The sequence below is a fragment of the Pseudorca crassidens genome, chromosome 2 (genome assembly GCF_039906515.1).
Source record: "Pseudorca crassidens isolate mPseCra1 chromosome 2, mPseCra1.hap1, whole genome shotgun sequence".
NCBI classification, from domain to species: domain Eukaryota; kingdom Metazoa; phylum Chordata; class Mammalia; order Artiodactyla; family Delphinidae; genus Pseudorca; species Pseudorca crassidens.
Genome location: NC_090297.1, coordinates 130,138,956 through 130,158,610, shown reverse-complemented (window position 1 = coordinate 130,158,610; position 19,655 = coordinate 130,138,956). Strand labels below are relative to the sequence as shown.

The 19,655-nt window shown below is 38.9% G+C and overlaps 1 protein-coding gene across 2 annotated transcripts; it reads right to left on the bottom strand.

Annotated features, from left to right (window-relative positions):
• Positions 1-8,813: 8,813 nt before the first annotated feature.
• On the bottom strand, positions 8,814-19,151 carry CACYBP (calcyclin binding protein). Of its 2 annotated transcripts, none has more exons than XM_067728712.1 (6): positions 18,894-19,151; positions 14,791-15,010; positions 12,844-12,940; positions 12,518-12,617; positions 10,854-10,951; positions 8,814-9,151 (listed from the first exon to the last, which is right to left on the bottom strand). In XM_067728712.1, the coding sequence occupies exons 1-6, from the start codon at positions 18,912-18,914 to the stop codon at positions 8,995-8,997; spliced, it is 693 nt and encodes a 230-aa protein (XP_067584813.1). In that variant the 5' UTR covers positions 18,915-19,151; the 3' UTR covers positions 8,814-8,994. The 2 variants fall into 2 exon arrangements, with proteins under 2 accessions (XP_067584813.1, XP_067584814.1); XM_067728713.1 differs by lacking the exon at positions 18,894-19,151 and adding an exon at positions 18,603-18,719.
• Between the last annotated feature and the right edge of the window lie 504 nt (positions 19,152-19,655).

Below are 19,655 nucleotides of genomic sequence, written 5' to 3'. Positions count from 1 at the left end.
AGGTCCCACATACATGCATTAATATATGATATTTGTTTTTCTCTTTCTGACTTAATTCACTCTGCATGACAGTCTCTAGATCCATCCACATCTCAACAAATGACCCAATTTCGTTCCTTTTTATGGCTGAGTAATATTCCATTGTATATATGTACCAAATCTTCTTTATCCATTCGTCTGTCGATGGGCATTTAGGTTGCTTCCATGACATGGCTATTGAAAATAGTGCTGCAATGAATACTGGGGTGCATGTGTCTTTTTGAATTATGGTTTTCTCTGGGTATATGCCCAGTAGTGGGATTGCTGGGTCACATGATAATTGTATTTTTAGTTTTTTAAGGAACCTCCATACTGTTCTCCATAGTGGCTGTATCAATTTACATTCCCACCAGCAGTGCAAGAGGGTTCCCTTTTCTCCACACCCTCTCCAGCATTTGTTGTTTGTAGATTTTCTGATGACGCCCATTCTAACTGGTGTGAGGTGGTACCTCATTGTAGTTTTGATTTGCATTTCTCTAATAATTAATGATGTTGAGCAGTTTTTCGTGTGCTTCATGGCCATCTGTATATCTTCTTTGGAGAAATGTCTGTTTAGGTCTTCTGCCCATTTTTGGATTGGGTTGTTTGTTTTTTTAATATTGAGCTGCATGAGCTCTTTATATATTTTGGACATTAATCCTTTGTCCATTGATTCATTTGCAAATATTTTCTCCCATTCTGAGGGTTGTCTTTTCATGTTGTTTATGGTTTCCTTTGCTGTGCAAAAGCTTTGAAGTTTCATTAGGTCCCATTTGTTTATTTTTATTTCCATTACTCTAGGAGGTGGGTCAAAAAAGATCTTGCTGTGATTTATAATAAAGAGTGTCCTTCCTATGTTTTCCTCTAAGAGTTTTATAGTGTCCAGTCTTACATTTAGGTCTCTAATCCATTTTGAGTTTATTTTTGTGTATTGTGTTAGAGAGTGTTCTAATTTCATTCTTTTACATGTAGCTGTCCAGTTTTCCCAGCACCACTTGTTGAAGAGACTGTCCTTTCTCCATTGTATATCCTTGCCTCCTTTGTCATAGATTAGTTCACCATAGGTGTGTGGGTTTATCTCTGGGCTTTCTGTCTTGTTCCATTGATCTATGTTTCTGTTTTTGTGCCAGTACCACATTGTCTTGATTACTGTAGCTTTGTAGTATAGTCTGAAGTCAGGGAGTCTGATTCCTCCAGCTCTGTTTTTTTCCCTCAAGACTGCTTTGGCTATTCAGGGTCTTTTGTGTCTCCATACAAATTTTAAGATTTTTTTGTTCTAGTTCTGTAAAAAATGCCATTGGTAATTTGATAGGGGTTGCATTGAATCTGTAGATTACTTTGGGTGGTATAGTCATTTTCACAGTATTGATTCTTCCAGTCCAAGAACATGGTATATCTTTACATCTGTTGGTATCATCTTTAATTTATTTCATCAGTGTCTTATAGTTTTCTGCATACAGGTCTTTGGTCTCCCTAGGAAGGTTTATTCCTAGGTATTTTACTCTTTTTGTTGCAATGGTAAATGGGAGTGTTTACTTAATTTCTCTTTTGGATTTTTCATCATTAGTATATAGGAATGCAGGAGATTTCTGTGCATTAATTTTTTATCCTGCAACGTTACCAAATTCATTGATTAGCTCAAGTAGTTTTCTGGTGGCATCTTTACGATTCTCTATGTATAATATGTCATCTGCAAACAGTGACAGTTTTACTTCTTCTTTTCCAATTTGTATTCCTTTTATTTCTTTTTCTTCTCTGATTGCCACAGCTAGGACTTCCAAAACTATGTTGAATAATAGTGGTGAGAGTGGACATCCTTGTCTTGTTCCTGATCTTAGACTAAATGCTTTCAGTTTTTCACCTTTGAGAATGATGTTTGCTGTGGGTTTGTCATATATGGCCTTTATTATGTTGAGATAGGTTCCCTCTATGCCCACTTTCTGGAGAGTTTTTATCATAAATGGTGTTAAATTTTGTCAAAAGCTTTTTCTGCATCTATTGAGATGATCATATGGTTTTTATTCTTCAATTTGTTAATATAGTTTATCACATTAATTGATTTGCGTATATTGAAGAATCCTTGCATCCCTGGGATAAATCCCACTTGATCATGGTTTATGATCCTTTTAATGTGTTGTTGGATTCTGTTTGCTAGTATTTTGTGGAGGATGTTTGCATCTATATTCAGGGATATCGGTTTGTAATTTTCTTTTTTTGTAGTATCTTTGTCTGGTTTTGGTATCAGAGTGATAGTGGCCTCATAGAATGAGTTTGGGAGTGTTCCTTCCTCTGCAATTTTCTGGAAGAATTTGAGAAGGATGGGTGTTAGCTCTTCTCTAAATGTTTGCTAGAATTCACCTGTGAAGCCATCTGGTCCTGGACTTTGTTGGAAGATTTTTAATCACAGTTTCCATTTCATTACTTGTGATCGGTCTGTTCATATTTTCTGTTTCTTCCTGGTTCAGTCTTGGAAGATTATGCCTTTCTAAGAATTTGTCCATTTCTTCCAGGTTGTCCATTTTATTGGCATAGAGTTGCTTGTAGTACTCTCTTAGGATGCTTTGTATTTCCATGGTGTCTGTTGTAACTTCTCGTTTTTCATTTCTAATGTTACTGATTTGAGTCCTCTCCCTCTTTTTCTTGATGAGTCTGGCTAATGGTTTATCAATTTTGTTTATCTTCTCAGAGAACCAGCTTTTAGTTTTATTGATCTTTGCTATTTTCTTTGTTTCTATTTCATTTATTTCTGCTCTGATCTTTATGATTTCTTTCCTTCTGCTAACTTTGGGTTTTGTTTGTTCTTCTTTCTCTAGTTCCTTCAGGTGTAAGTTTAGATTGTTTATTTAAGATTTTTCTTGTTTCTTGAGGTAGGCTTGTATAGCTATAAATTTCCCTCTTAGAATTGCTTCTGCTGCACCCCATAGATTTTGTATGGTTGCGTTTTCATTGTCATTTGTCTCAAGGTATTTTTTAATTTCCTCTTTGATTTCATCATTGACCCATTGGATATTCAGTAGCATGTTGTTTAGTCTCCTGGTAATTGGTTTTTTTTTTTTCCCCGTTTCTCTTTATGTGGTTGATTTCTAGTTTTATACCACTGTGGTCAGAAAAGATGCTTGAAATTCTTTCCTCTTAAATTTGTTGAGGCTTGTTTTGTGTCCTAGTATGTGGTCTATCCTACAGCATGTTCCATGTGCACTTGAAAAGAATGTCTATTCTGGGGGGTTTTTGGATGTAATATCCTAAAAATATCAATTAAGTCTAACTGTTGTATTGTGTCATGTAGGGTCTCTGTGGCTTTATTTTCTGTCTGGAAGATCTGTCCATTGATGTCATTAGGGTGTTAACATCTCCTACTATTATTGTATTCCTGTCAATTTCTCCTTTTATGTCTGTTAGTATTTATTTTATATATTTAGATGCTTCTGTATTCCTTGCATATATGTTGAGTATATCTTCTTGTATTGATCCTTTTATCATTATATAGTTTCCTTTAGCTTTTTTTATGGCCTGTTTTAAAATCTATTTCGTCTGAGTATTGCTACCCCCTGCTTTCTTGTCATTTCCACTTAACCTACTGACATTTAAGGTAATTATTGATAAGTATGTATTTATTGCCATTGTTAACCTTGTTTTCCAGTTGGTTTTGTACTTCTTCTGTGTTCCTTTCTTGTTCTTTTTGTTTTCCCTTTTGTGTTTTCTTGGTTTCTTTTCTATTCTTAAGTTTTCTTTTTGGTTTTTGTGAATCTATTATATGTTTTTGATTTGTGGTTACCCTGGTTTTCAAGTATGTTAACCCATTACTATATCTACGTGCTTTAGGCTGGTAGTCATATAATCTCAAACACGTTATTTTAAAAATCTACATTTTCTTACTCCCCTCCCCCTCATTTTTTGATTTTGATGTCCTATTTTATATCTTCCTATTTATCCTTTTGGTGTTCATTGTAGTTACAATCACTTTCACAAAGTTGTTTTTGCGGTACGCGAACCTCTTACTGTTGTGGCCTGTCCCGTTGCGGAGCACAGGTTCCGGATGCGCAGGCTCAGCGGCCATGGCTCACGGGCCCAGCCGCTCCGCGGCATGTGGGATCTTCCCGGACTGGGGAACGAACCCGTGTCCCCTGCATCGGCAGGCGGACTCCCAACCACTGCGCCACCAGGGAAGCCCACAAAGTTTTTTTGGATATTCTTTTAATCTATGTACTGGCTATTTAAGTGATGTACAGTCCTTTTATATATGTCTTTCCTACTGTGATTTTCCCTTTCTTATAGATTCTTGCTTTTTTATTTAAAGCAGACCTTTCAATATTTCTTTTAGGATAGGTTTAGGATTGCTGTATTCTTTTAGTTTTTGCTTGTCTGAGAAATTCTTTCTCTTTCCTTCTATTCTAAATGATAATCTTACTGGGTAGAGTATGCTAGATAGTAGGTTTTTCCCTTTCACGACTTGGAATATATCTTGCCACTCCCCTCTGGCCTGCAAAGTTTCTGTAGAGAAATCAGCTGATAGCATTATAGAGGTGCCCTTGTAACTGACTCCTTGTTTCCTCTTGCTTCCTTTAGAATCCTCTGTGTTTAGCTTTTGCCATTTTAATTTTGATATGTCTTTGTGTAGGTCTGTTTAGATTCATCTTGTTTGGGACCCTCTGTGATTCCTTTACCTGGGTATGTTTCTTTCTTTGGGTTTGGGAAGTTTTCAGCTATAATTTCTTCAGATACATTTTCGATCCCCTTTTCTTTCTTCTCCTTCTGAGATCTGTTATGTGTAGATTGGCATGCTTTATATTATCCCATAACTCTCGTATGTTGCTTTCATTCTTTTTCATTTGCTGTTCTGATTGGGTGGTTTGCATTATTCTGTTTTCCACATCACTTATTCGTTCTTCTACATTATTTATTTTGCTATTTATTGCCTTTAGATAGGTTTTCATCTTGGCAATTGAATTGTCTAATTTTAATTGGTTCCTCTTTATAGTGTGTTACAGTGGTCTGCATTTCTATCAGTATTTCTTTCTTAATCCCTTCAGCATTTTTATTACCTCCTTTTTGGACTCAGGGTCTGGTAGACCGGAAAGGTCTGTTTCACTGTTCTTTTAATTGGGAATAGCTCCCCTGCTTTTTCTTACTTATATTTCTCTGAATCTATTATGAATTTAGGGAAAACAGTTATCTACTGTGGTCTTGAAGGGCTGTTCTTATGTGCAAGCACCCCCGTGTAGCTTGTGTGAGTCCAGTATTTTTGGTCGTAGGGCTCTTTTTGTTATGGGTGCCTACCACATCTTTCCTGTGTGTGCTGGCCGTTTTCCCAACAGAGGGTGTGTCTGGTGTTGTGGTGACCAGAGGCTGCACTGGATGTTGAGTGGGGCTTCCTCTTTCCTATGTGGTTGTCATAGCCCTTTGGGAGCAGGGTCTGCTCCCCAGGTGTTAAGAGTAGAAGCCCCAAGATCTGATTATAAGCTGTGGTGTGAGGTAGGTTGGGCTGGAGTGCTCCATCTGGGAAAGGAGCCACTGTGTATTCCTCCCCAGGAGCTGTCCACCAGGACCCGCACTCTCTGATGTCATTTGTCACTCACTGTGTGTGCTCACAAAGTACACTGTTGTTGGCACTACCCTCAGCTCTGCCTCCACGTGTGGGCAACCTACTGGTGTTTTGTGTGCTCCTAGAACTCAGTGGCTGACCTGTGCCCACTGTGAGCAAGCCGAGAATGAGGCTGCTATGGCGGGGCCATGCCCCTCTCTCATGTGTGTGTTAACAATTGGGCTCCCATGACGGACCCAGGCTCCATCCTGCACACTCCCACTTGTGGCCCTGAGCACATTCCAGGCCCTTCAGGCTGTCTCCAAAGAGTCCTCTCCCCCAGTCTGTCAGCTGAAATCCAAGTTTCAGCAGCGACTTGCTGTGCACACCAAGCAGGTGCTTCTCTCCTGCTGGGAAATGCAGCAAGATAGCAAGGACCCTCTGCACTGGTCTCTGCTGGTTTCTGTCCTGCTTGCCACAAGTTAGGTGTTGCACTATCCTCCAAGTCTCAGGCTATCTTTCCTAGCTGACCTCTCAGCTGGTGGAGGAGGATCCCAGGGTGAGGAAACCTTTCATAGCTCCCTCCCAAGGGCACAGGTCTCATCCTACCCAGTTACGTGGTGTATTTCTTGCTGCTTTGGTTGTATGAGATCTGCCAGAATCCAGTAGGCATTCTGAGAATTATTCCACATGTAGGTGTATTTTTGATGTATTTGTATGAAGGAGTGAGCTCCATATCCTTTTATTCCGCCATCTTGATCTCATTCCCCCAAGTTTTTATTTAGCTTTTAAATGCTTAAATTTTAGATGGTCAAAACTATAGAAAGAGATAGTCACAGTACTGCTTCCATCCCATCTCTTTCCTCCCCCTATTGGTAACCATTTTTATTTGGGTTTACTCTTCCTTTTTGAATTTTATGCAAATACATGTATTGTACATTCATATTTCCCACTTTTGTGTGTGTGTGTGTGGTACGCGGGCCTGTCACTGCTGTGGCCTCTCCTGTTGCGGAGCACAGGCTTCAGACGCGCACGCTCAGTGGCCATGGCGCATGGGCCCAGCCGCTCTGCGGCATGTGGGATCTTCCCAGACCGGGGCACAAACCCACATCCCCTGCATCGGCAGGCGGACTCTCAACCACTGCGCCACCAGGGAAGCCCTTCCCACTCTAATTGACACTAAGGTAGTTAAGTGTAGCATAAACAATGTTCTGCATGTTGCTTTTCCACTTACTGTATCCTGACTGATCACTGTGTATCAGTATGTGGAAATAATCTTCATTTTTTGGTGACTATTAGTACTTCCTGTGTGGATGTCCCCAAGTACTAGTTTACTCAGCTAGTCCCCTATGAGTTGACATTTGGGTGTTTCCAATCTTTTGTATATATCACTCCAAATTTTTGCCAGTGTTACTTTTGGGAAAGAGCCTAGAAGTAGAATTGTGAATTAGAGGATAAATGCACATATAATTCTGGTAAATACTACCAACAACTACTCTTCTATACAAGTTTTAAGCTTCTCAACCTTTTCATTCCATTACCATATATGTTATTTCCCCATACCCTGAATAGTACATATGTTTTAGAGTTTTTCCAATAAAAGTTAAAATACAGTATGTTTTTTTATATGCTAAATTCTTTTTATATGTTAAATGGTCACTGAGGGATTTCCTGGTGGCACAGTGGTTAAGAATCCACCTGCCAATGCAGAGGACACAGGTTTGAGCCCTGGTCCAGGAAGATCCCACACACTGCAGAGCAACTAAGCCCATGCACCGCAACTACTGAGCCTGCGCTCTAGAGCCTGTGAGCCACAATTACTGAGCCCACACACCACAACTACTGAAGCCCGTGTGCCTAGAGCCTTTGCTCTGCAACAAGAGAAGCCAAACAATGAGAAGCCTGCACACCGCAACGAAGGGTAGCCCCCACTCGCCGCGACTACAGAAAGCCCATGCACAGCAACGAAGACCCAACACAGCCAAAAAGGTTATAAACAAACCAAAAAAAAGTCACTTACATTCCTTTTACTAATGAAGTGTTTGTTAATAATTTTGGAATTTTCTCAATGTGTCATGTTTTTGGTAATTGTGGGGGGGTTTTGCCATGTAAACATTACATAGTTAAAATTATCAATATTTAGCTTTGTTACAGCTAGATTTTAAGTAAGTCACATAGTATAGTTTTCCCTCACTGAGGTTACGATGGAGTCTTTCAGTACTCATGTGGCTTCACTTTTACATTTAGATTTTCTGATCTGTTTGGAATGTACCCATATGGCTATTTTTAGTTATCTCAATAAGAGCCCATCTCCTCCCCATAGTTATGAAATGCTATTTACTGTATTCTAAACCTTCCATACACCTTGGGTATTTTTTATTCTGTTCCATTGGTCTGTTTATTCATGTGCCAACATCACAGCTTTAATTACAGAGGTTTTACAATGTGTTCAATATTTAGTAATAGTTATCCTACATATTGGCTGTTTTTTTATGTTAATTTTAAACCCCACCAAACTTTACCCTAGTACTTTTACCAAATTCTCTTATTAAGTGTAGTAGTTTTGGATTTCTTCTCTACGCATTTAATTTGCTTTCTCTTTTCTAATTGCAGTGGCAAATAGCTCCAATACAACATAGTTATGGAAATCACAGGCATCTTTCTTGCTCTTACTTCTGATTTTAGGGGGAGTAATACCCTCTGAAATAAACAATTCCCCTAAAAGCCTGACTTTTCTGACATACATCTGGACATCTGCTACATGATAGGTTTTTATTCAGCACAATAGATGGATTTCATATTTTACTTTACAGTTATTGTTTTTACAAGCCATCTGATCCATGGCAAACCCACTTACTGGTACTATATAAATATGTGTATTCTCAAGTTTCGATTTAGTTCTAATTTATTCATAAATATATTTAAATCTAGAGAAAAATATTTGTGATTAGATTATTAGGGCATGTTAATTCGTGGTATATACATTACTTAAGCTGTGAATAGATCAATCTCTGTAACAACCTTGAAACACAGGTATGAATTTGCATTTTATGCAAAAATTCACGTTTTATTTTTATTCTTACATTGGTGGGAGCTGATGTCAGAACTGGAAGGCAAGCAATAACTTTTGTTTCTACCTCTTAGCTGAACAAGACACACAATGTGGCATTTTCATTAGGTAAGACTTGTTTCTTTACATTTCACACTAGAATACATTACCCTTTTCTTGAATAAAATGACCCGGTTACTAAGGAAACCATCTTTGGAGGGAGTGTTTGTTTAATAAGCATATTTTATTTAAATAAATCCTCCAACAGGAAATGGAGAATTCACTGCCTTTACTTAGACTGTGTAAGTAGTTATATGTGAAATTTATCTGTGCAGCTCACCAACATGTCCTCATTGGAAACAAACATCGATATTTCCACATCACAGTTCCCAAAAAGACTAAAGTCTCAGAATTCTGTATCTCCTTTGGCTTGCTTCTCTCTTGATTCCACCCAGGCTTTATTAATGGTTCGCTTCATATCATCATCTCCATCTTCATAAATTTTCTTTAGAACATTCATTAATCCCTCACTAGGATCTGTTTCAGTGTCGTAGGAGGGCTTTCTGTTAAAAAGAAAACACACGCAATCAATAATGGAGGAATATATATAATGTACATGAAACATATAATAGTAATAATAATATATAGAATGTAGAAATATATATAAATAATCCCATTTACTAACAAATTTTATAGGTATGATTACTAAGTATGAAAAGAGACAAATTAGTATGTAGGAAGTACAAGAGTGGGGGTAAGAGGAAGACAGAGTATCCAAACATACTCTGACAATCAAAACGTACAGATTCATCTTAAACAATATATAACCACACTTAGTGCATCAAAGAATGGGCATCAAAAATGGTTAAGGGGGACTCCCCTCGTGGCTCAGTGGTTAAGAATCCACCTACCAATGCAGGGGACATGGGTTTGAGCCCTGGTCCAGGAAGATCCCACACGCAGCTAAGCCTGGGCGCCACAACTACTGAGCCTGTGCTCTAGAGCCCACGAGCCACAACTACTGAGCCCACATGCCACAACTACTGAAGCCCGTGCATCCTAGAGCCCATGCTCCACAACAAGAGAAGCCACTGCAGTGAGAAGCCCACGCACTGCAACATAGAGCAGCCCCCACTCGGCGCACTAGAGAAAGCCCAGGTGCAGCAACAAAGACCCAACACAGCCAAAAATTAATTAATTTTTAAAACAACGGTAAGGGGTTATCTTGGGACTATGGGATTTTAGGTTAATTTTTAGCAGGAAAAGTAAAGAAATAAGCTTTTACTTTTCTAAACTTTTAATTTTCTTAAAAGCATGTTTCCTCATATAATATGAAAAACAATTTCATTGACAAAAAACAAACATATGTTATATATGGACACATACTGAAGCTCATATTTTTTAATTAGAAAAGCCTTCTCTTAAACCTGAGATACCTGAGTTTTGGACCTGGTGGTATAAAAGCACAGCCCTCAATGTAGTCAACACTTCTAGTTCAGTCAGTGTGCAAACTGGGCTCATTAACTTTATACTTAATTTTTCACTTAGCTCATTTATTAAGTGCCAGATTCTGTACTGGACCCTGGGGATACAGTAACAGTAAAACAGGTTCCTATACTCAGGTAATCCATTCTAGATTTAAAAGCAATTCCACAGGTAATGCCTAACACCTTAGCCAACCACATCCTAAATGCACACTGGCTATGGGAGGGAGGAGTGAGAGAAATGTGGATGGCTAATTGACTCAACGTAGTACATTACTACTGCAGGAAAGCAGAGGAATGTTTTACCTAGGATGGAAGTATCTTTGAATAAACATTTTTCAGAATAGCCATTATTAAGGAGGATAAAAATATTCTCTTTTTCACTCTATACCAGTGATAGTGAAATTCTAACTATATATCAGAAACTTCTGTGGAATTAAAAAACCATATATGGGTATCTGGGCTACTATGGAACTACTGAAATGGAATCTCTCAGAATGAGCACAGCACCTATATAGCAGCACCACTGGCCCAGGGTTAAGAACCAGCACAAAAGAACCAACCACAAGTACAAAGATCTCCTTAAAAAGCAACTTGCTAGATACATGCCCTCTTCGGGTGCCCTCTGACAAGTGAAAGCAGATATAACTAACTGGGTTAATCAGAGGACATTAGAAGGTAAATGGTCAAATTGCAGACTATACACCTCCATTATTGATGAACATCTACAACCCTAGCACAGAATACATTATAATTCTTAAATAAATGAAAGCAGACTCACTCTTTCTCTTTGCATTCTTTTTCAACCTGAGTCAGGTAGTCCCACCGTGTGTTTTCTGCTTTCTTTCTACATAAGATAAGAACTGTATCTGTCTTGATCTGGAAGAAAAGTGGAAAACAGGTACAACTTAGAACACATGGAGATAGGCATAAATATTTAGAAAATAATTATTTACTCAATTACTCGAGTTACTGTTACGTACAGTAACAGTTTTAGGTGCTAGTAATACTTTTATGAATAGGCTGGAAAATCATACACAAACTAATTCCCTCAAATACTAGATGCTATCAAGACAAAGAGGATGTTAATGAGTATTGGGGAAGGAACTTCACTAGGAAAGCCTCTCTGGGGTGAAATGTGAGCTGTGGCCCAAGCTCCAGGAAAGAGGGCCTTCCAGACAGTTGACACAGGAAGAGATAATTCTGGTGTCTTTGAAAACAAGGAGGAGGAATGGCTGGATTTTGATGACTGAAGGAGAGAATAAAACAGTAAGAGGGGTCAGAGACAGGCAGAAAATCATGTAAGGCAGTATTGGTTAGGGAGTTTGCAAGGTGAGCAGAAACAGCAAGAATATACAGCCCTTTCAACAATGATCCACATAACTCTAGGACTCTTGAGTAATACTTCAACATGTGATTAGCGGACAAAGAAGGGAGCAGGGAGTCACAAGTTAATCATTAAATTATATTCTAATATTACCTTTAAGCTGCTACATAACTCTATGTAAACACAGACAGCAGAATGGCACATCTGTGTACCAGGGGCATTAAACTTCATTTATTTAAATTAGGTAGGAACAGAAGGATTATCTGAATTAGTGAAAAATGAATAATGTTGTTTCAAAGACAATTTCAATTTTGTAAAACAAATTATTATTCCCATTGTACAAATGAGAAAGCTGAGGTATAAAGTGATTAAGTGAGCTGCCAAAGGTGACAATTAATATGTGATAAAACTGGCATTAAAACTCAAGTTTGGGCTTCCCTGGTGGTGCAGTAGTTGAGAATCTGCCTGCCGATGCAGGGGACACGGGTTCGAGCCCTGGTCTAGGAAGATCCCACATCCCGCGGAGCAACTAGCCCCGTGAGCCACAATTACTGAGCCTGTGCGTCTGGAGCCTGTGCTCCGCAACAAGAGAGGCCGCGATAGCGAGAGGCCGGCGCACTGCGATGAGGAGTGGCCCCCGCTTGCCGCAACTAGAGAAAGCCCTCGCACAGAAATGAAGAGCCAACACAGCCATGAATAAATAAATAAATAAAAGTTAAAAAAAAAAAAACCTCAAGTCTCATTCTTAACCACTTTCAGTTTATTCAACACCCTCCTGATTCTAATGCAATATTCTTATAATCTATTTTTCTAGAGCAGGAGCTGGCAAACTTTTTCTGTAAAGAGCTAGATAATTAGTATTTTAGGCTTTGTGGGCCACACGGTCTGTTGTAGCTACTTAACTCTGCCACTGAAACACAAAAGTAGCCAGACAACACATACACAAATGAGCACTGATATGTTCAAATAAAACTTTATTTACAAAACAGGCAACAGGATAAATTAATTCTAGTTCATCTTAATTCTAAACTGGCCAGGTAATTTCATGAGGTTTCACAATATTATGAAAAAAATATTATGACAATTATGACAATATTACAACAAAAAAGTAAACCTACCTTTTTTGAACTGCCTTCCACAGAGATGGGTTTCAAGAGATTGTTCACAATCATGGAGTAACTCTTCCCATTTAGATTCTTTACCAAAAGATCAAATGACCTACAACACAATAGTGAACACTTTATCTTTCTGGTTCTGTGAAAGGTGCTCTTCAGTCGTTGTGGAAATAAAGCCAGTTTTACTTTAGGATGTGCACCTGGCCATCCCAGATGATAAGACTCAACCTTTAAAGCAGATGTAAAGGATAATTTTAAATTTAAGCAGAATTTTAGAAGCTGAAAAGAACCCATAATAAGGCACTGTCTTTCCCATTATGAGAACTCACCTCTCTGTGAAATGCACCTGCACATTCTCAGCGGGGACTTGATGAACTCCAGTTAAGGTAATGTAGATTTTCACAAACTTATCTGACTGATCCCATCCTGGTTAACAACAACAAAAAATGGACCATGAATAAAGTCTGATACTATCTCTGGAATAGCAAATGCACACAGCTCAAAATAAAACTCACTAAGATAAAAATCTAGTAATAGAAACATGAAAGAAAGAAAGATATAAGAAACTTTTTAGATGGAAAAATTGAGCTTCAAAGCAGTTAAGTAATCTACCCAAAGTTAGGCATCTAGCTAGTGAAACAGCCTGGATTCAAATCCAGGTTTACTGAACACAAAGCCCATGTTCTTTTTATTCCTTAGAGTAAGCAATATGATCGTTAAATACTTCCTTAATTGTAGCTCATTTCCCCTTTTTATGGATATAATTTTGTCCTATTCCTAAATATTGATAATCTCCACCAAGCTGGATGGCTAAACATCAGCTTGTCTAATCAGTATTAGCTAATTCCATAATCATTTCTACTTCTCTAAGCAGTTCAACAAATGCAAACCTAGCTTCCTCAATTCCTTTCCCTGATAAAGCAGAATATAAATTTAGAGTGAAATTCATCCAAATCTGCCAATTTAATTAACCTACCAATATCTAGAACTTATTTCATTTTTTTATTATCAAGCTAGTCTCTAACCTATATGAATTCTGCTAACAGAAAATACACAAATGTCACATAAAAAGCACATCATATAATAAAATATATATTTATCTAGTTATTGTACTATATGACTTTTTCTTACTTAGTCCTATAGAAATCTAGTGTTAATAATAAAAAAAAAAAGATGTTCTAGAGGGTTCTGTACTTCATTTAGTTACTTACCATCCGTTCAACCCATCCTCCACAATGATAACTATTTCTCCCTAAACACAAATTTAGGTTCCTAGTTACTATGCCAGAATCCTACCACTTTCAGACCAGTTTCCTATCGTCAACGAAGTACACAGCGTATCTCCTATAGTACTGCAGTACATCACTTAAACACAACACACACACTGCTTTTTGCTATGACGATACCCAAAACGCATGATGCGTTTCACGTCTCTACTCATGTGCTTTGCTCATGCAATTCCCTTCTTTTCTTCATACTTGACGAACTCACCTTTTAAACTCAAATGTCTCTTCTAATTCTCCCTGACTGTTCCTCCCCTCCAGCAGAATTACTTTATCAGCTATATTCTCATAATACTTCATAAATCTCTATTCAGTTAATGAAATATTAAGTACTTACTGTGTGCTAGATATTGTGAGCACAAAGGAAAATAAGACTGTCCCTGCCTTCGTGAGAGCTCATTACTCAGACTTCAAGTTGCATTGCTTCCAAAATAAAAAAAGTCTATAATCAATTTAGGGAAAATGGTATTATGACATTGTTATGGCATTAATTGTACGTCTATGTCCCAACCACACCATGAGCAGGGATTGGGTCTTGCTCACTGTTGTGTATCCACAAGTCCAAGTACAATAAAGGCACATACTAGGTGCTCAAAAATGTTGTTTGAATATAACTGGATTCTCTTCCTCAGTTAATATCGGTGATTGTTTGGCAAACAGAAATGCAAAAACAGGAAGAAAAACAAAACAAAAAGCTGTGTCCATATATACTGAATATATTTCAGAATAGGTTCCTTCTTGCTGCTACTCACCATTGTACTAATCATCTTGCTCTCTTATTAATTAATTAGCTTTTAGAATGCAGCATTTTCTTTTTAATATCTTAAAAAGCATCTTATTAAATAAGAACTAATGGGTCTTCTCTTTAAAATCACCAAAAACAAACACTCAAGACTATTAAAAAATTGATCTTGTTAGTGGGTCACTACTAAGGAATACATTGCTCAGAGGCAGAAATAACTGTATAGAGCTGTATGTAGGGGCGAGTCATACCATAATTACTGATTTTCACTGTATATCCTGTTGTAATAGGAGCAACCACAGCGGCTGGCTTTTCGTTTTCCAGAAGTTCTGCTTTCCTCTGTGATTTCTGCTGCATCTTATTCTTGATTTCTGTCTCAATCCTGGATTTTTCAGCTGTCAGGGCATCACGTACTCTTTTTCTAGTGGCTTTTTCCAGCAGCACCTTCACCTCTTCTAGATCTTTCTGTAGCTGTGTTAAAATAAAAGATAAGTTAGCTATGATAAATAAGACAATAGTTTGATATTGTGCATATCGGTCATTTCAATTTACTGAATAAGAGCTAAGAATAGGAGGTTCATTTAAATTTCCCAGGGTTGGGTAGCAACAAGGATTCTTTCCTCCAGCCTACTGAATTGTAAATAACTCAAGATTCCTTTCTTTTAAAAAGGAAAACTTAATCTTGAAGTAACAATAGGTAATCAAGCCAAATTTTTCCAGTTTGGTAGACTGTTATCTATCTTTGTTTTAAAACATTTTATTTACAAGATACGAGTGTGATTTATAAACATTTTCTGATTATAACATGAAGAAATCCAACAAAAGGGAATCGTGAATTTCCTTGTAACATCCAGTCCTAGTCAAGAGATATTAGGAATTTTTTAAATATTGAAATAAAAGAGATGAGTGAGTACATGGTAAGTGTGGTGAAATGCTACAGCAACTTGACTGAGGTAATACTCTACTTTCCGTCAGTGATGCGTCCTCACTGATCTTCCTACCCCTAGTAATACACATAAGAAAGTTTAAATTTTTAAGACAAAAGATAAAAAAATAAAGACATATTTCTTCTTCTAAGAAGTTAGACAACTTCTTAATTCTAAAGCTCCTGGTTAATTTTACTGTCAAAAGTCTGGGACTTGGTTGCACAGTAGAGAATGAAAACCTGGATAAACAATCCAACGTGCAATGCACTCCTGGATCACTGAAAAAGCCACCTGTTTTTTTCTTCTCACGCCAATACACTGCCTACCCAAGTCTATTTCTATTACTTTCTAGAGACAGAGTCAACATTGTGTTAATTTAAGAGTTAAAGACACTGTTAGAAAATTAATGGGCTTAAAAACTTTTTTCCAGTTACCCTCTGACTTACTGCAAATGCATGAGATCTTTATAAACAAGGGATTCATTTCTCTTAAAATGATTTTACATTCTGGCTTGATACTAGCTAGCAATCTGACAGGAAGGCTTTGACATTATAGCCTGAGATCATGTAAGGCTCAATATAAAAATCCTTAAATGCTTGGTAACTTAGTATAATATCCAAAGTACAGCTCGAAAGTCTTTAGATTTCTTGAGTCTTAGAAAATGCAAACCAGAAAAACAAATGCTTTTCTTTTATCCCAAGTCTTTTATCTCATTTAACTCAGATGCCCTTGTTTCACCTATCTGTAACTGCTAACTTGGTATAAAAAGTCCAACTGTGCCCAGTCTCCTGCCCAAATTCTATCCCCACCTCCCAAAACTCATATTACTAAGAAAAAAAATTGCAAACTCATCTTTAAAGCATAGAACCAAGATGCTTTTAGTGCAAAGCAATCTTTTTTGTTATAGTAGCTTTCAAAATTCACATTCATTCTAATAACAAGATGAAAAAAAAATTAAAATGTTAAATGAGTATATTTTGTTTCCAGAGTAAGGATTTAGTTAAAAAAAAAAAAAGTAAACGTATAGAGTCTAAACAAAAGGTTTTACTTCTTGACTGGAATAGGAATCCTTTTTCTAGGAGACTCAGAAGAGAACTCTGAGAATTAAGCAAGAGATCCCCAGGCCCTCTTTACAGCCAGTTTGGCTCTACAGTACTACAAAAATAAGATATCCACTGTTAAGTCTGAAGCAATTTACAGCAGGCCTGTTTAAGGTAATTCCTCAGTTCTTCTCTGTTATTTGCAGATCTGAAACCAGTAAAATTGATCCCTTTGGTGCTTTTCCTGTACACATATTTAAGATGCCTTAGATACAGCATTTCTTACCTAATTTATCTAGGCATTCACTTGTTTTCCTTATGCAAAATCACACCTCCCTTTTATCCCTATCCATAAACACATTAAAGCTTTCTCTTCTAATCTATTTCCAAATTCTTCACTAGGAAGCAATAAAACCAAAGTGCCTCAAAATAGGCAAAGACCTTGTACAGACATTTCTCCAAAGACAGACAAATGGCCCTCAAGCGCATGAAAAGATGCTCAACGTCATCAGGCATTAAGGAAATGCACATTAAATCCACAATGATACACCACTTCACATCCACTAGGATGACGAACAACAACAAACTCCAGCAAATAACAAGTGTTGACGAGGATGTGCAGAAATCGGAAGCTTCATACACTGCTTGTGGGAATGTAAAGATGCACTTTGGAAAGGAGTTTAGCAGTTTCTCGAAGTTAGTTACCATATGACCCTGCAATTCCACTCCTAGATAGATACACAGAGATTTGAAAACGTATATCCACATAAAAAGCTGTACACAAGTATTCATAGCAACACTGTTCATAATAGCCAAAAAGTGGAAATCATCCAAATGTCTATCAATTTATGAATAAACAAAATGTGGTATATCCATAAAAAAGATTATTCTGCCATAAAAAGAAATACATGTTTCACCATGCATAAACTTGAAAACATTATGCTAAGTAAAAGAAGCCAAAAAGTATAAGGCCACACATTGTAAATCTCCATTTGTATGAAATGCTCAGAATAGGCAAATCCATAGAGACATAAAGTAGACTGGTGGCTGCTGAATGGGAAGGAGTAATGGGAAGTGACTGCTTAATGGCCACTTAATGGGTTTCTTTTGGGGTTGATGAAAATACTCTCAAATTATATAGTGGTGATGATTGCAAAAACACTATGAATATACTAAAAAGCATTGCACCATACACTTTAAAATGGTTAAAAACTGAGTTTCATCTCAAACAAAAAAAAGTGTCCCTAAATGTATACACCGCAATTAGAAAGCCCCTTACTTTAAAGAGGATTAATACTGAACACGCCAAATGTAAGACTGTAAAGTCACTTCAGAGATTCTTTCCTCAGGGCACATGGTACCACAAGGCCAATCTTTAACACCTAACAAACTTGTGTCAAGTTATCCAGAATAACACACATAGTTTTTCTTCATTTAAAGCAAATTCTCAGACTTAAAAAGTCAAATGTGAAATTTCCCACTCTTGTTCATATTAAGCAAAAAGATTTCCAGAGAACAAGTCTAGTCAATGGATACCCAACACTTTACTGTGAATAACAGTACTGTCATCTTAAGTCAAAAAAAGAGCAATCCAAGTTTATTATTCCCATGCTGTACCTGTGCAAACTAAGTCTCCAAAAAAGTTAAGCTGCCTCTGTTTAAAGAGCTTAAAAGAGAAAAAGCTATTTCCCACCACTAGTTACAACTAACTTTACAATTTATTTTTAAAAACGCCTATAGCAGATTGTTTTGTCAAGCACTATTTTGAACATTTAGAACTATTACTTGGTCTTTACAACCCTATGAAAAGGATACTGTGACCCAGAGAACCACCATAACTTGCCCAAAGTCTGTGTAGAGAAAAGATGACTAAGAGAATTTAAGTGCTGGGACCGAAGACTTCTCACCTTCCAACTGCCCTCTACCATGGAACGACACTCAGTTTTTGTAATCAGCTTTAATTTAACAACGCTTCACGTCCTCAGGCCAGTGTAACGCGGGCGGAAAGGGCCTGAGGATAACGTGAAGGTGACCAGCCCTCAGGTCCACCATCGGACCTACCTGCCGCCGGGAACCACGACACATACCCCCGCTCACCTACACCGCCGACCAAGGCTGAGCCGGGGGCATCGGTCGTCAACTTTCCGGGGAAAGCGAAGGCCCCGAGGCCCGCAGTGGCCGGGTCGGCAACGGGGCGCCTGCAGCTGGGCGGGTGGCAGGCCAAGGGGAAGCGCGGGAACCCGAGTACGCAGGAAGGCGGTCCGACAGGCAGGTGTCGCGTGCGGCCGCTAGGCAGGCAGCTCCGCACGGGAAACGGCGGTGGGGCGGGAGATGGAGCGGAAAGCTCCAGGAAGGGCGAGCGAGGAAGATGAAGGCCGGACCCCTTACCTCCTCCACAGCTGAAGCCATGCTCGGGCTGCGTGAGGGAAGGCCCCAGCTGCAGCGGCGCAGGGGCGAGAACAGCAAACGCCGCACTGACCGCGCTCACCCCGAGCGCAGACAGCACCGGCACCTTTCACAGTGGCCGCGGCCTGAGGGCACACCCGACCCTGCGAGAGATCTCGGCCCGCCTCCCGCACGCGGCGCCTCTAGAACCTTCGCGAGTCCTTCGAGGCCGCCCCCCGAGCCCAAGCACCGCCTGCAGAGCTCGGCCCCGCCCCGCCCGGCCTGGCCCCGCCCCGCCCACCTCGCCTCTTAGCAAAGCTCAACTCTCGCGATTAAACCGGAAGTTCGAGAAGAGAAACGCCTCTACCTCCACGCCGGGGCAACTGTACGTAATATACTTTGACCCCGTAGGTCCCGGCTGCGCAGTCGCAGCTCAGAACCGCTGCTTTCCCGTACCATAACCCAACCCCGGAAATTACGCACTGATCTTCGGGTGTCCAAGCCGGAAGTTGACTAGAGAGTCGGCTGTTTCCGTGCTCTCTAGGACCCAGTGCCATCGAGGCGGCCATCTTGTGTAAGGTTAATCTGTGAAGTGCGAGAAAAGGACAAAAAGGGGGAGATAAAGGAAGCCTGTTTATGCTAAGACGGGACAGAATGAGAACGTTATGTGTGCTGGGTCCTGAAGGGAACAGTTTTATTTTCAGTGACTGCTGGCGCTCTGGAGACGTCATGATTTAGGCTGTACGACGTGGTGACGTCATCATG